The 17,601-nt window shown below is 28.2% G+C and overlaps 1 protein-coding gene across 1 annotated transcript; it reads right to left on the bottom strand.

The window, feature by feature from the left end:
* Positions 1 to 6,823: 6,823 nt before the first annotated feature.
* On the bottom strand, positions 6,824 to 9,036 carry LOC114379265 (homeobox-leucine zipper protein HAT5-like). The gene is made up of 3 exons (XM_028337898.1): positions 8,466 to 9,036; positions 7,643 to 8,037; positions 6,824 to 7,467 (listed from the first exon to the last, which is right to left on the bottom strand). The coding sequence occupies exons 1-3, from the start codon at positions 8,590 to 8,592 to the stop codon at positions 6,952 to 6,954; spliced, it is 1,038 nt and encodes a 345-aa protein (XP_028193699.1). The 5' UTR covers positions 8,593 to 9,036; the 3' UTR covers positions 6,824 to 6,951.
* Between the last annotated feature and the right edge of the window lie 8,565 nt (positions 9,037 to 17,601).

Raw genomic sequence — 17,601 nt, 5'->3', positions numbered from 1 at the left:
ATAAATAAATTATAATATGCAAACGTGATTCATCAATCCTCTTCTTTAACCATTCTCATTGACCAACTCTTTGGGGTGTGTTTGACGCACTCAATAACAAGTGAAAACTTTCATATCAATCTTAGTGGTACGATTAATTCAAAATCCGTAACGAGGAGTAAGTTGATGCACCCCTTTTGTAAAGGTGCACCATAACACAAGCTTGCCATTTTCTAAGGCAATTTGATTATCTTCTTTGTATTGTTGAACTTCAACAATCTATGATTCTCTTTACGAAATGATTTTGACAAATGATTATCTATTCATGTTGTCTGCGCCACTTAGTCCACGATTGGACCAAATATCACTCATGTCCTTGTAAATAGTAAGATGTGAAGTTCCCTACAATGAATAAACACTTGGTTTCTTTCTAAATACAAATGCAACAAATTTATCACTTTTCATAGGCAATAGGCAAGTAGGCAACCCAACCTATCAAAGCAAAACAGACAGGGAAAGATAAAAGTATCAAATGAAGTAGAGGAAAAATGGATCAACACAGGTATCAAGGAAAAAATCATTTGGGGGTCTTATATATAATAAAGTTATTTTGAAACAAAGTTTTAATCATGACTTGTATAGGTTTTAATCATCAAAAAATTATGCAGGGGGTCTTATACATATGAAGCATACTTTTAACTTTTAAGATCTATGAAAGATGCAAACCCTCCAAAACACAGTGTATTTTTGCTCCAATAGAGATGAAAAAAGGTTAGATTACTTGGAGTTAGAGTGGATAACATCTTCTGTTACTTCTGCAGGAGTATTTTCTTTGTAGCAAAAATCTGAAGCCTCATTTGGTTATTGTAACACAGTAATAGTACAGTAGCTAAAAAAAGAAAGAATGTGATTATTGATTGTGATTTGTTGTAAAAAAAAAAAACGTTGCTGCAGAGGCAGATGCAATAGATGATCTTGGTGCAGACTAGATTCGTCTAAGATATGGTAAACTAAATTTGTTTATTAAAAACGTCAAGTTAACTTTTATAAAGTCTGCCAAATTATTTACAAAGTTTAAGTTTAACATAATAATAATAATAATATTAACAATGTGTTTATTAGTTTAATTTGACCAGACCAATTCGATTATCTAAACCAAATCAATTAAGTTAGTTTCATTTTTTTTCTTTCACCATATTTGACCTGAACCAAACAATATGTTGACCTTCATTAGTTAAAGTATTGAATTTATATTTTACAAAGCAACTTGACCATATTTAAACTCCATCATCATTTTCTACTTATTTTTATCATTCTTTTACTTTTTTTTTTCTTATACGATCTGTGGTGGGACTGATCTCTCACACATTTTGTTTCTAATGAGTTCTTTAAAAATTAGGGTTGGTTTTCCGAACTATAGGCTCAAATAGTTTGATATTTCATGGGTTTGGTTCATGGTCCCCCATGGTTTTGCACATGCTATCTTTTGGTTTAATGAATTTTTTGGAATTCATTTGATAGGCATTGTATTGGTGATATCAACTTAATTGGGATCATGTATGCTTTCTCTTGTTTTTGCTTCCCTCTCTTAAGCTTTTTTTTTATTTATTAAAAAAAAACATTTAGGAAAGACTTTTCCAAATCTAGTCCTCAAGTTAAGACCTTATTTATAGGCCTAACTCGTTTCTATCTCTATTATAATCTTCAAATATACAAAATTGAGATATGAGAATAAATTATTAGAGAAAAATTTTAAAACCTATGAAATTACGATAAACTTTATAGAGATTTTATATTAAAAAGTTCATATATATATATAAATGTGGAGATTTTTAGTGGTGCTATCACCGTCGCTACTTCTATTCGGTTACCATGACTTTTAAAATAACCTTTTATTTTTCCTTGGGTTTAAATTCTTAATTTCATCACTGATTGTCAAGTAGATAGAAAGAGAATTTTTCACCCAAATAATAAAAAAAATACTTATCTAAATAATATAAATTAAAAAATATTTATCTCAATGATACAATATATTATTCATGTTAAGAAATCGATTCCTAGGAACCGATTTCTAAGCTAGGTTTTTTTTTTAAAAAAATTGAGTTTTTTTTGTTGTTTCTTTTATTTCTTTTTGTTTTTTTGAATTGTTTTTTATTCTTTTTAACTATCTATATGCCAGTATGGAAAAAAAAATCATAAGTTGTTAAATGAAATTTTGTATATTTTTTATATTTTTTTAAATACTACATTGATATTTTATTACATTGGATAATTCAAACCACTTTTTTATTTCCACTAAATAACTAATTATTTTCACTAAATCACTTTTTATTTTACTACATAGTAATTATTCATGAGTAAAAAAAGTGTAAATTATATATGAAATTTAATTAGTTCTCTTTTATTTATTTTATTTTTATCTTTTTATTACTTTTAGGTTCATTTAATTTTAATATCACATATATATTTAGGCATAAAAAATCAATAAAAATAAAAATAAAAGTTAAAGCAACATTATTCATTAAGAAAAAAAAGTACAAGATTTATGAATTAAAAATGTTAATTTCATTGTTATGTTGATTCTATATTAAAACTGAACATATTTTATTTATTTAATTTGTTTGAGTAAAAGAATTAGATCACTTAAATATATGCACTTTTTATAAATATTTAACTAAATTATATTTATATTGAATATTTAAATATATATTTTTCTTAGATTCTATTTTAGATAAATTCTATTTTTTATAAATTAATATATACAAATTAGTAAAATAAAAATTTTAAAAAAATTAATTTTTAAAAAAAACTGTAAGAATAAAATAGAAAAAAATTAAAAAAAGAAAAAACTAAATGAAATAACCAAAAAAAAAAACTCAATTCTGATTATGAACTGAATTTTAAAAAATAAAAATAAAAACCTAATTTGGAAATCGATTTCCCAGTCCTCGAAACGTTAGTTTAGAAATTGGTTATTAGGGAATTGGTTTCTTTTACATGAATAGTATTATGTTTTAGTGGGATAAATTTTTTTTGAGTCGTATTATTTGAATAAATATTTGTTTTTTCATTATTGGGGGTGAAAAAATCGACAGAAACAAGTAAGAAGTTTAAAATAACCGTGTTCTATTCACCTTGGCTTTTAAAATAACTTTCTAAATGTACTGAACACACATTTTGAGTTGTGGTGGATATGAAGAGAAAATTAAACTGGCTGTGAAGTGAGCCCTTGAGAAAGCACCGAGTCATTTTTAAACTTTTTTTTTTCTGAAAAATAAAATTATCATTTCGCTGAAAAATAAACTAAAACAAACCTTATTAGACAAAATTCAGCGAATAGGAATTAATTTATCAAAGTATTTATGCAATAAACTAAATTAAATAGTAATATCTTTTTTAAGTTAAATATGATTTTGGTCTTCTAAATATTGACTCATTAATTTTAATCAACCAAAAATAATTTTATTGCATTTAGTCTCTGAATTTTTAAAAATTTTCCTTTTAAGTCCTTTATTTAATTCTGTTAATACTTTTTGTTAAATATAATGAAATTAAAAGGATAATTTTGAAAATTTAAGTACAATGAATTTTTTTTTAAAAGGCTTAAACTAATATGATTTAATATTTGGAGGACTAAAATCAAATTTAACCAATTTTACAGAACTCTTTAATTTGTAGTCTTATGGGACTGCAAATTCTTCATAGTAAGTGGTTAAACTTGTAGTATTTGACAGTTTTGGTACAAGGGCATCTACTACCAACAAAAGTAGAAGAATGAGGGTACGTACATATGAAATTTATCGCATTAATATGAAAACTTTTTTAAAATTTAAACTATCAAAATGAAATCATTTGAAAACATAAAAGAATAAGTTCAAATTATTAAAAAAAATTAATGAACCAAAATAAAACTAATTTAAAAATACAATGACTTTATTTTGATGAGGTGGCAAGTTCATTGACTGTTTTGCTTAAAATAACTAAAATGGAATGATTCAAAAATATAAAAAATAAAAATAAAACTTTTAAAACTTTAAGAAAAAAATAAAAAATACTAAAACATAAAGTATTAAAATAATAATTTAGTCATAAATTAATAGCATGCTAATAAATCCGGAAAAAAAATAGCATGCTAAGATTTACGTTTTCCAATCACATCCAAGACTCGTCAAGTATACCAATTTAACATGGAAGCTATAAAATCTTATTTAACAAGAATTCAAATTTATACTCACATGACGCTGATACAAATTCGCTATAAATTTACTCGGAACTAATAAAACAATCATTCATATAATAAAAAAAGCCCAAATTCGATTTAAGCTTAAAATATAAAATTCAAGCGTAATATTTTAGCCGGTCTAATCGAATTGATAAGCCAAATTAATCGATTTTGTCACTTCTATTTAAAAAGTAATGTTTTTTTTTGTTAGGAAAAGTAACGGTTTGTGTCTTTACCAAACTCCAATTTTCAGAGAGCCAAAAGTCCAACTTATTTTTCCCCACCAAATTAAAATTGTAGAAGAGTGAGCTTTGTGATACCTCCCAACATTAGATGTCCTAGCAGGCTTTTGAATTCATTTATAACAAAATTCATATCCATCAACACTTTGTTGATCCTAAGCCACAGTCCAGAGATATTCTTAAGTACAACTGGTATGAGACAATGCCCTTATGACATTGATCCGTTTATATATGGTACTCACTATAGTGAGGACAAGGATAATTAATGAACCTTGAGCTTCAACTTAGATCCCAAGCTGCAAGAGAAGAAGGAAAAGGAAAAAGACGCCAAAGAGTTTCACTTAACATCACTTTCACCAAATCAAATGCCAAATACAGCAGTGTTCCTCTTTTTAGGACCACAAAAAAACTTTTGACCTTAGCTGTATAAGCCTACAAAAGCAATGACATTTGAAAAAAAAAAAAGACCCCTAGAGCATGACATTTTTGACTCCACTATTTTAACTTCTAGGGTACTCTAACTCTTCATAACACAACAAAGAAAAATATCAATTGACACATAGTTTATATGGCATTCATTAATGTTTTTTTCTCATATAGCTGAAACCCCCCCCCTTTCACCACTATGTTCCAAGCATAGAAAATTTAATTAATGATTATTTAATTAATTGCACTTACTTGAGTGTGTGTCTTCCTTCAGGCTAAAAACTTTTGTTTCACGTGAATAATGTCAAGACGCACAAGGGGCCATCCCCTGAAAGGTGCCTCCATTTATAACTTGTCAATGGGTGATGCAACACACATTGAGTAAAATATTAATGCATATAATATTTTAAAGGGTGAGACACTTTACATGAATTTTTTCATGGGCGAACCAAATTTCAACAGCTAAACAAGATTCTGCGAAGGACAAATTCTTCATGAAGAAACCAAGGGCATGGGATTAATTGCAAGAATGAGTTTCAAATATTTTAATTCTTAGTTTTTGAGAGGAAGCTGTCAACATCCTCAATGAGCTAGCAGGGGGTAAAAAGTCCTCGCCAATGCAATTTGTTCAAGCGAGCCACACCAGAAACCTTGACTTCTGTAGCAGGGTTTAGTTTTCTCCATCTTTTAATTTCCATGCTTTTTTTTTTTTTTTACTTTGGTTTCAACGTTAGATTTGTTCTGAGAAAATATAAAATTGATCTATTGGTTGAAAAATAATAAAGAGAGAAGGAAGTGAAGAGAAGTTACCGGTTCAAATTTTTCAATTGATATTTCTATAAAAAAATTATTAATATTTACTGATAAAAAAAAAAAAAACAAACGTTACATTTGGTCTCACGAGCTTACAGTTGCTTGGAGAAGTTCAATTTCATTCGTGGCGATGTCAAAGGGGGACTAAATTCAACTTTCTTATGGGACAAGTAGCTAGCAACTTTTGCGGCCTTCAATGTATGTATGTCACTTCTGTTCATCCAAGTTGTAGTTTAAGCAACAATTTGAATGTGAATTTGCACCAATAGGATGTGACTTGTAAGTAACCTCTTCTATTCTATCCCGTTAAAGATCTAAAATATAATAATAAAAAACTTGCTTCCACCCAAGTCTCACTAATTTACCTTAATGCTAGGAAATAAGGAAACTATTACTTTGAACTTGTATTAGTGCTGCTAAAGGTGACTGTAGCTATCATGTATTATATTTGTCTTGTTGCATACATGTTGTTGTCTTACATATTAATTATTAATAATTCATTCCTTTTATTTAATTTTTCAATTTCATTAAACCCATGCCAAATATTTCTTACATAATCATCATTGACTTATAGACACAATACTTTTAGTGTACAATAGCAGCGATGGTAATGAGATTTGAATCTAAAATCCTATAGAACTAAAACTTTAGGCTAAATAGTGAGGACTGGTGAATCATGATAAATGATACAACATCAGTAGCGAGATTTGAATTTAATACCTTCTGTAAATTACTCAAACTCTCGTCGCTATGCCACTCTAGTGATTACTGGGACGCATATGAAAACGTAACTTTATGCTGAGCAGTGAGAACTGGTGAATATGATAAAGGGTCTTCCTAATACATGAGTAAAACGACGGTGTGATCCAGATGAGTGCAGAGAAAAAGTGAAAACAGGGTTTCCACTTTCCACATCCGAAAGTAAAAACAACGATTGGTTGTTGTACCCCACCAGAAATTTTGGGATACCTACGCGCACACCTGAACCATGTTTTTGAATTTTAGCTAGTAGCAACATTGTCGTACACTTTCGCTGCTAACTAATAACACCACCAGTGTGACACACATGACATTTTAGGATTCAAAGAAGTGTTTTTTTAGGCTTTTAATTAATATTGTTTCTTGTTGAGACTTGAGAGCATGATGCATTGGCCTTTTGATTTTTATTCCTTAGTAGAAGTAACAATACCATTTTTATTGCTTTCTAGTACATGGTTACAACTGCAAAGTTTTTTAAAACATTGCTAGCGGTTGGTTGGTTGGTTTGGTTCAATAGGGCCAGAAACAGAAGGTTTGATCCTCAACCTGGAAGCCAAAATTACAAGAGTTTTCAGGAGGGCCGTCATAGCAGTGTTCTTCAACCTTAGGTAAGCAACAAGAAGAAGGGAAGGTCATCAAAAGGTTTTCACTAAGGTTATCCTCTTCATCTTGGGAGAAGTCTTCTGAGTGGTCTTCTGGTTCAAAGGCATGAGAGGAATCAGCAGGCTCCACGAATGAAGTGCAATGTGGGCTATCCGAATCAAGGACATCACTTTTGGCTGAGTTGGCATCTTCTTGCTTGCAGCATGTTACCATAATAGGGAGTGGGAGTGGTGACAACACTTTGGTCCCATTTTCAGATGTTGTTGTTGTTGTTGCATTTTTTGAAATAATTAATAAATCCATAGGCTCCTTGTTGTTGTGGGGTGAAGAAGAATTGACAGCATCATCAGGAGATGACTTGTCATCCGAATTCTCCTCCTTCTCTTTATCTCTAAGAATCAATTTGCTCTCCAGAGAATTCACCTGTCAGTAACAAAAATTTTGTGCCAATCCAATCATTAACCCATTAGTGGGATAAATAATAAAGATTGCACTTTATTAAAGCAAGTAGTACTAGTAGCATAAAGCACAAAAGCAAAATTGAGTGTAAGTATGTGTTGTGTGTGTCTCTCTCTTTTTTCTTCTTAATTTCTTTTACCTCTGCTTTTAACTTGTCATTCTCTTGAACAAGACTTTCATAGTCACTTTTGAGTCTGTCATAACTAGCTTTCAACACGCCATAGTCTTTTTCTAGCTGCTTGGTCTTGAACCTTGCCCTTCGGTTTTGGAACCATATAGCAACTTGCCTTGGCTGCAAGCCAAGCTCTTTTGCAAGTTGGACTTTCCTTTCGGGTTCAAGCTTGTTCTCTACCTCAAAGTTCCTTTCAAGGAACTGAACTTGTTCGCTTGTGAGCCTCCTTTTCTTCCCCGGTTGGTGGAAACACCCCTCGTAATCCTCATCACAGTTCTCTTCCTTCTCCAACGCTTGAAAGAAAGGCCTATCCGTCATCCTGCTCCCACTTACATTCTCAAAATCAACCACGGGTTTTGAACCTGAAAACCAACCCCACCAAACAACAGCAAAAACCACCACGTTAAAATTTAATCATAACCAAGGAAGAAAAAAAACAACTTTCAAATATCTTAAGTGAACAAACAACAGTCCTGAACTGAAAGAAACCAACTTTCAAGTTTCACATACAACAACAACAACAAAAAAAAGCTAATTAGTTTGTTTGTTTGTTGATATATGTGTCAGATTTTTAAATTGCGGTCGCGATCCTTTCAGAATGGTCACAGAAACCACAAGAAGCTTGATGTTGTGACTTAAAAGACCGTTTTTTAATACCTTGGTATGTATGTTTGTATGTATACATGTGACATAAAAGTTGAGGTAGTGAAAATTCATGAGCAAGGGAAGTAGTAAAAAAAAGTATGAAGAGAGTGAAGGGAATTGAGAAGGAAGAGAGATGAATCATCACCTTGGAAGGAAGCAGGGTTAGAGGTCTGAGCCCAAAGAGACTCAAGGACTTCAGAGGAGCAAGGGAGCCTTTCGTTTTGGAGGAGAAGTGACATGTTTGAACCCGCATAAAGCTTGCCACTCGCCATGGGAACAAGACTTTTGGTGGGTTGGTTTAGACTTTGGACTTTAAAGTGTGTGTGTGTATGTGTGTGTTTTTTTCTTCTTCTTAGATTAAAGGGTCATATTCATTTGATGATTTGAGTTCATACATGCTACATAAGAAGTAAAAGGGAGGATCAGGGAGTGGAGTTTGATCTAGAATTTATGACGAAAGAAGCAGGTGATGAGGATTACTATAATGTGGGAATTGTGGGAGTGAGGAGAGATCATACCCATCACTCAGAGGAACTGGAAGCAGAATTAAGAGGGTGTCAGAGATGAATAAATTGAAGAGCAGAACAGAAAGGTATTTGAGTTTGGAGAGAGAGAGATGGTTGATATCTGATGAGAGTTGAGGAGTTTGGAAAATTTTGGTTCTGAGAGAGTGAAAGAAATAAAGAGAGAGATTCTTCTCTGTGGTGGGGAACTTTGATGGGTTATATTGGGAGCCTTGGTCTGGTTGTGAGATTGGGGAAAGCCTGGACAAAGGTGTTCCAGTTACTATATTGCCCCTTTCCTATATCCAACACTTTCTTATCTTTCTTTTTATTTATTTTATTTAACTTTTTTAATTTGATCTTTTGAATATTTTCAAAACATCAATTTAATACTTGAAAAGATTAGTCGTACTGCATTGATTTTTTATTTTCTTTTATTTATGGATATGTAATATTAAATTGGTTATAATAAACACAAACTTTTGGACTGTTCTAGTGACAGATTTTTTATTTTAAAATTAAATGGGTGTAATAAATTTTGAAGATTGAAATATTATTTCCAAAATATTTCGAGAGAAAAAGTATTCAAGTACTATAATTTTTTTTGTAAGATTAATCTACCTTCTTTCGGAGAAGAAATAGGCTAATGTAAGTTAGGATTAATGAAATTGCATGGTTTCACATTAAAAAATTCATTTTAAATTTAGAATTAATTTTAGATTAAAAATTTTATGTTTGATTTCATATAAAAAAGAGTTAAAAAATTAATTATAGATATAGAATTAATACAAGTTTGAATTAAATTCACCTTATGTCCATGCATAATTAAATGGGTGTAACTTCTATGTTATTTTATCATTTTAACATAATTTTGCTGCCTAAATGTGGATCCAAGACGTGTTTCCAGACACCCTTTTAGTATTAAGTTGAAATAACATTGGTCAAACTAATTGAACTAGCTTGAATATGTTTAATGAAATGTAGATTTTGAGTTTTAAATTTTGAATATGAATTAAATGTACCTGAGCCTTTTTGGTTCAACTTGTTCATTGTTCGATGTGATAAAAACCTATAAAAAAAATCCTAAAATATTTGTTTAACCGGGTTTGAATTTTATTTTAGAAGTTGAAATTTAAATTAAATCTAACTTTTTTCACAAAATTTGTTTTAGCCTCGAACCCACATTAGGTTGCCCACAATGGGTCAAGTAGTTTGTTTTATCCCTTTTGCTTGCCATCTTGATCAAAAAAAGATAAACAAATTTTACATTTTAATATCCTAAACGGAAACTTTAGTTTTAAAGACATCATATATTTTTTTAAAATTATGATTAATTAATTAAAATGAAATTCTATAGGTAGAATCCTTTTGTCAGATCAAAATAACACAGCATTACGTTTATTGTTAGAAAAATGGGTCGTCTGTACTCTGTATTATTTAATTTAATTAGCAACTACTATAAAGTATTTTAATTTTTTAACTTATTTTGATCAAGATTTACTAATTATGTATCAATGCTCAAAAGATATAACAAACTATAATTTATATCATAAACATTTTTTAGAGAAATTTATATCATAAACTTCATTTCTATGTATTCCCGAAATCAATTGACGAGTTTCATCAAGTCCGTTGAATCTTGCAAATATTAAGAAAAGTAGGGATCTTTTTGGGCTGATCAGGGTTATATTTAAGATTTAATCCAATTAAATTTGATCGGTTTGGTTTAGTTAGGTTTTTATAATTTTTTTTTTTGAAATCAACCCAATCCAAAAACTTGTTCATGAACGGTTTGGTTCGGTTTGAACCAACAAGTTATCCATTTAAATTTAATTTTTTTAAAACTATTATTTTATACCATGATTCATTCAAATATCCAATATAATTAACACAATATTATTATATGTCTGAAAGTAGTGAAATTGATTCATTTAATATCATCAATATAATATTTTAAAATAGACTAATACAAATTAATATAAAATATTTTTCAACGAGATTTACTATAACAATATGAATCACAATTATTTTCTACAAACTAATTTCTAACAATAAGTTTTACGGCAACCAGATTTATTGAAACAAAAGAACAAAATATGATCCATTAATATTATAAACATGACAAAAAAATATGAAAAAAAAGATGAAACAAATAACAATGTATTTGAAAGTAATACCTTAAGAAGTTTTAATCCTAGTAGTTTCAACACTTACGGTTTCAATACTTAGAATCTCAATTAGCCTAAAGTCAAACCAAACAACTCTAAAAAAATTTGATCGGTTCAGTTCCGTATTGATCAGATCTATAGATTTAAGCCCATGACACAACTCGTACATAGAACGATTTTAATCGATTCGATTCAGTTTTGACCCAAATACATAAATAACTCAAATAACTCAATAGAAACTTTTGAATCCTTTGAGTCAATTTGGATTCACCGGTAATCCCTACCCCCTACCCATAAACACCCAGGAGAAAAGTAAATATTTTACTTTGTTATATATATTTTTCACTTGTCTTTATTAACTCATGAAGGCCAACAAAATCAATAAAGGTTTCATGACGATTAGGCATTTGTTTTTTCATTCTAAAAATTCTGAAATTAAAACAGAAAGTCTACTAAAAATGGAAGTTTTTTTTACTTTTTTTTTCATTTTCCCTTACCTCCACCCATACTTTTTTTAAGCATATTATTAATAAAGAATATTCATCAACTTTGTTAAATGATTAACTTCCGTTAAAAAATTTAATTAATTATTTTTAATAAAATTCTTTTTTTTTAATCTATTTTTTTATCCATAAAATTCAAATTCAAAATCTTACTTAAAAAAATCAAATCTAATACCACTTAAATTGACAATTTGTTATTCCCGCCCCTACTTTAAGTACACTTGTGAACTTTTTTAGATAATAATAAGCAATGACTCAAGCCATATCGCATGTACTCAATGAATAAAGAATTATTTCATACATCAGAGCTATTATTACTACATTTATCATTAACAAAAATTAAAAAAAAACAATTCAAATATATTGACTTTTAATTATGATTATCATATATTATAATAATTGTGCATTTTTAATACAAATTTAGTATTATTATAATTTAGTCTCAATTAATTAATGATCAATCGTGATAAATTATAGTTCTTTTAAAAAATCGTGATCAGAAATCACATTTTTTATTTAACTAGTTTTTATATGAAAATTTAAAATTCTACAATTAATATCATTTTATAAGAATTTCAATGAGTTTTTATCCAAAATCGTTTTGCTAGTCTGCGGCTAAAATTAAACTTACAGATTCAAAAAAAATATTTTAAATTTACTAACAACTAAAAAATAAAATAAAAACTATAGATAGAATAAAAAAAAAGTAGTCAGAATTTTGGTATAGTACAATAGTTAGATAGAATAAAATTATATAGTAATACAAGGAATTAAAAAATAAAATAAAATACAAGCTGCGTTGAATTTTTTTAGATGTTATTCTTATTCTAAAGTAGTTTTTTTTTAAATGCTAGCCGTTATATTGTATTCATTTTTACTCCTTTCAAAAAAATTGTATTAATTTTTATCCTTAAATATTTATTAAATTTTCTTTTTACCTTTTATTTTTATATAAGATAATTTTCTTTTTTCTCTTCTACCTTTTGTTAAAATCAATGCATTATTTTATTTTTACTATTAGTTTTAGATATTTTTTTCATACACACTATTTATTTTAATCATTACATTATTTAGATATTTATTTTATTATTATTATACTTCAAGATATTGACAATGACAGGTAATAGATTTATTTCATTTCATTTTTCTATTAATTATTTTTTAATAATTTTATTTTAAATTATTTATTCTCTTATTTTAACATTATATTTCAATATTTTTTTAACTATTACACAAATCAACATAATGAAAATATGACATCTACTCAATGCATGTTTTTTTATTTAAATTTGATTTAGAGTATTTTAAGATATATTGAATAAAATATAATTAAAATAATTGATTTAAAATTTAAAAAATTAAATATTTTAAAACTAATTAAAAAAATAAAATTAAAATACCCAAAAGTATACTTTGTAATAAAATAAAATAAAATAAAAAATAATATAGAAAAACATTTAAACATGTCCATTTAATTCATTTTACATTTATCAACTATTTCAATAGTTGGATAGATAATTTTACTAAATAGTTTATATCTCAAAAAGCTTAATTCAATAGGTTTATTTTTTTTATATATCTCCAAAAACTTAATTCAATAGATTTAGGTTGTAAGCTTTTAACTTGTAAGTAGTGTGTTTTTTAACTTTCAACTAATTTTTCAAATGCTTTTGTCAAATGTAGTTTAAATCTAGTGCAATTTCCTAAGATATAAATATAACACTTTTTTATCCTACTGAAAATGTGATTAAATTAAATTTAAATTTTTTATTTAAATTCTTACTCAACTCAAACGAATTTAAGTGATCTTAAACGTCATGTATATTATTTTTTAAATTAAGAAAACTTTTAAAATGAAATATATATTTTTAGAACAGTGCTAGAAATATCTAAAAATAAATATCTGACTTTGTTCATACTTTTATCACAAATAGAAAAAATACAAAAAATAAAAAATATGGACTCAATTAATATTGCTATGCAAGCAATTAAAACATGCCATCACTAGAATTATGGATATCCTGAAATACCGGAAGATGGATCCATTTGCTTATCTTCAATAAATGATTTTTAAAAGATAAAAATAAGAACTCACCGCCGTGTTGTAGCTATAATAGGAAGGGAACTGTCTGACCGTCTCTTTACTCTTTAGGGAAAATGAAAATTCTAATCTTGAGAAAGAAAAAGGAACGCTTATTAAAGAGTATAAAAATACTATATTTTTAAAAAAATAGGAAGTAAAAGAAAAAATGACTTTATTGGAGTCCATTATAAGTAATAAATGCTATAAATATTTAACATAATTAGAATTCAAACCCAAGTATTAAATGAGTCTAATTTAATTGATTAAATATAATATGTGAATTATTTTATATATATATATATATATATATATATATATATATATATATATATATATATATATATATATATATATATATATATATATATTATCTTTGATTCTCAGGTATAAAAAAAAGAATTCAAACTCTAACTCAAATTATTATTTAAGTTGGAATAACATGATTTCAGTTGATTACTTTATTAGAGTTTAAAATAGAATAAAAAATTACTCTATTTATATCCTTTACTTTTTAACTTTTTAATAAGAAAATAGTTGTATTATAGACAAATTTAAATTCGTTTAACCTTCATTTTGATTGATTTATTTTTTCCATTCTAGCGGAATTGAACTAATTCATGATATTTTTAATTCTAAAAATATTTTATAGAATAATTGTGTTTTTTAAATATATAGAATAAAAAAGAAATTTAAAAAATAATAATTTTAGAATCTTGGCTTTCCTACTATAAAAACAATATGACCTCTTTTTTCCCATTATTCTAGCTCCCATCCTCAATCTTTATTAGCTTATGACAACATTGTTGCTAATTGTGACAAACTGACAATAGTATATATGGTTGTCGCTACGCTTCTACCTTTAGTTAGTAGTTTGCTGAGGTAAATAATAATTAGATATATTGATCGATTTTGAGACATTTATCATAACTTTGTTCTTGGTTTTTGGATGCTTGGTGTTAATTAGTATTTTAGTTGAGTTTATTATTTCATTTAAATCTAAATCATCACCAAATGAGAATAGATTAGGCCGGTCTACAGGAATTTATGACCTGACCTACATAAAGCCTGACCTGAACTGGTCTATTTAATTAAAAGGTTAGACTCAGACCTTTTTTAGAAGCCTATTAAATTAAATAGACCAGACTTAGGCTTGTTAATATATATATACTTATATTATTTTTTGGATACCAATATATACTTATATTATTTTTTGAGTAACAATATATACTTATATTATTTTTTGGGTACAATTTTTTTTTTTAAACTAGCAGACTTTGATTACACATTACTGCTTCATGACTTCCATTACTATAATTAAGTAAGACTTTAATTACAATTTAGGTGTGAGTCATGTGTCCCTTTATATTTCTCATTATTTTTATTGGTTTTCCTATTCCGGTTAACGTTTCATTTTCCTTTAACTTTCCTACTACGTTCATACTCCAGAGCAAATCAATATTAAAGATTTAGTGTGAAGAAGACTTTTAAAAAGGATAGGATCAAATGACAAAGACATTGTTGTTGAGAAAAAGATGGCTTTTCTCAGATGAGATGGTTGTTGCTATCTGTTTCAATAACGAATCATTGGTTTAACTAAATGACTACAAAAAATAAATAGACAGACCTTTCTTTCTCTTCGTCTCAGGTCGATGGATCTTCTCAATTGAAAGATCCCCTATATCGATAATACACATTCCAATTTGGGAACGTTCGGTGTCAAAGTCATTGAATGGGTAAGTCGCCAATTCCTAAAACGGACTATTTAATGTACTTTATCCGCCCGCTAGGTTACGGGTGGGTATTTTAGGCTAGATTAGACTTTTAAAAAGGTCAGGCCGAGTCAAAATAAAAGTCTTTGATAGGCTATAGGTCAGGTCCAAGCCTCAAAAATTCATCGTAGGCTAGGCTCAGGCCTTTTAAAGCCTAACCTATTTCCACCCCTAACAATCATGTTTCAGCGCAAGGGCGACAACAAATCTATCAACATATATGGCATGTCATGACAGGTTCTTAGTGAGCTTAATCACTTTATTGTGTATTCTCGGTCTCCTGGAACCAATGTGACACCAGCCATGGACAAGGATGTTAGTGGACTAGTCAACACGTATATAATAACAGGAGATGACTAAGATTTATGGGAGGACGTCAAGGCTCATTTTGATGTAACAAAGTGATTAAGCTATCTATATTTTTGTTTAAGATTTTTTTTTACCAGGCTTGCAATATGTTGCAATCATGTTACTTCTCTATATACATTATGTTATCATCATATTACATAACTTTAGTTCATTTAATTTTGAACCAGAGATTTTTCTACAACTATAGGAGGAAAAGGTTTAAAGGGAAATTCTTGACCTGATTTAGACATGCTACCATTTGGATGGCTAACTGATCTAGCTAATGAGATTGGACAGCTAATTTTTCATTTGCCCATTATGAATGTCATAACCCTCATAGTGTGCATGAGTTGTTTATTACTTATATGTATGTATTGATCTAGTAATTACTTTTATCTATTATTCATTTGTGTAAACCAGAATCCTCATGTTATTGTAATATGGTTTATCATATATGCTTCATGTATGTGTACACTATTGACAATGTAACTCATGTATGTTGAAATTCATTACCAAAATTAATTTTGTAATATGTTATAACAATCGATTTGTTTGGGTCTACATGACTGAAATAGAAGATTTGATTTGATATAAAAACAAAACAAACATTTAAAAAAAAATCAACATCGGTCTAAGACAATTCTAAGATGATTTTGGAATAAAATCGTCTTAAAATATTATGATTCTAAGACAATTTTTGGATTAAAATTGTGGAATACGAACTGACCAAGACAATTCAAAAACCTTCATGAAAATGTTTACTTTCCACGACAACAACTTTAAAGATGGTTTGCCAACCATCGTTAAAAGCACTCAATAACTATCGTTGAAACACGGTTTTCTAGTATTGTTAATTAATGGTTTGAACAAGAATAAGTTTAGAAATTAGTTATATCTTGGATGCCTAATTTAGTAGGAACTCTCTGGAAATTGAATTATGCTTTATTGATTAATTTCAATATCAAACAAAATTGAATAAAGAATTGAGATTAAATCTTTAGACATCAATGATAGGTTTGGTTAAAATACTTAATAAGTTGATTAACCGTTTTGATTAAATTGAATTCTCTTTTATATATATATGCAATTTTTACTCTTAAACTTTCAATACAACTAGGTACGTAATGAAATACATGAGGGCTAGCATAAGATTAAAATGTAGATGTCGTTGTAGAGTATGAAGAATCACGTTAACTTATCTGCTAACAAACTAAATTTTAAAGTTTGGACTAAAATGCACTAACTTCTTACAATCCTCAATGACATGTCACAGCTGCAAACTCAGACATATCACAACTTGTGGTTTACTTATTCTCTCCACCACCAAATAATTTACTGCCAGTCTCAAAAAATAACGTTTTGGAGATCCAACTCAAAACACCATTACATAGCTTGCAGCATAGCAATAGCCATTATCATCTCTGAATTACACATTCCATACCCAGTTTTCTGATCATTATAGCAGCACCAACATTACACTAGAGAAAAAAAAAACCACTAAAGAAAAAAATTTACCGCTGGTTAATTGTTGCCAAGCCACTAAAGCAACACTGGTTGTTCAAAGTTTGAATATTAAATTTACTTTCTTAATTTTTGGCTCTTTAATTTAATGCCAAAAACTTAACCTAATGCCTTAATTACAAGTCTTGTAGGTATAATATTACGGTAACATTTTTCTTTGAGTCGTAATTGTTTTTATCACATATCACATAAAAAAAAATATTCATCCACATGCATTTCGTCTATCAGACTTAGATCCTATTATTGACATCACTCCTTATCTCCCATCATCAAATAGTGTAAATTATGATCGATATTATATATTGTCTGTGTTTTACCTCCAAGTTAAACTTAGTATATTTTACATAGATGAAACTTTATGTTTTTTAAATTTGTCTGAGTCCTCA

This window comes from Glycine soja, chromosome 2 (assembly GCF_004193775.1).
Source record: "Glycine soja cultivar W05 chromosome 2, ASM419377v2, whole genome shotgun sequence".
NCBI classification, from domain to species: Eukaryota; Viridiplantae; Streptophyta; class Magnoliopsida; order Fabales; family Fabaceae; genus Glycine; species Glycine soja.
Note: the sequence above shows the minus strand (reverse complement) of the source record. Positions and strands in the feature narration are given on the sequence as shown.

Excerpts from the sequence above, each read along its gene's own strand:
- LOC114379265 (XM_028337898.1), bottom strand. The coding sequence starts at position 8,592 with ATGGCGAGTGGCAAGCTTTATGCGGGTTCAAACATGTCACTTCTCCTC. Across the intron at positions 8,038-8,465 it reads TAACCCTGCTTCCTTCCAAG|GTTCAAAACCCGTGGTTGAT; the intron begins GTGATGATTCAT and ends GTTGGTTTTCAG. Across the intron at positions 7,468-7,642 it reads ATGACAAGTTAAAAGCAGAG|GTGAATTCTCTGGAGAGCAA; the intron begins GTAAAAGAAATT and ends TGTTACTGACAG.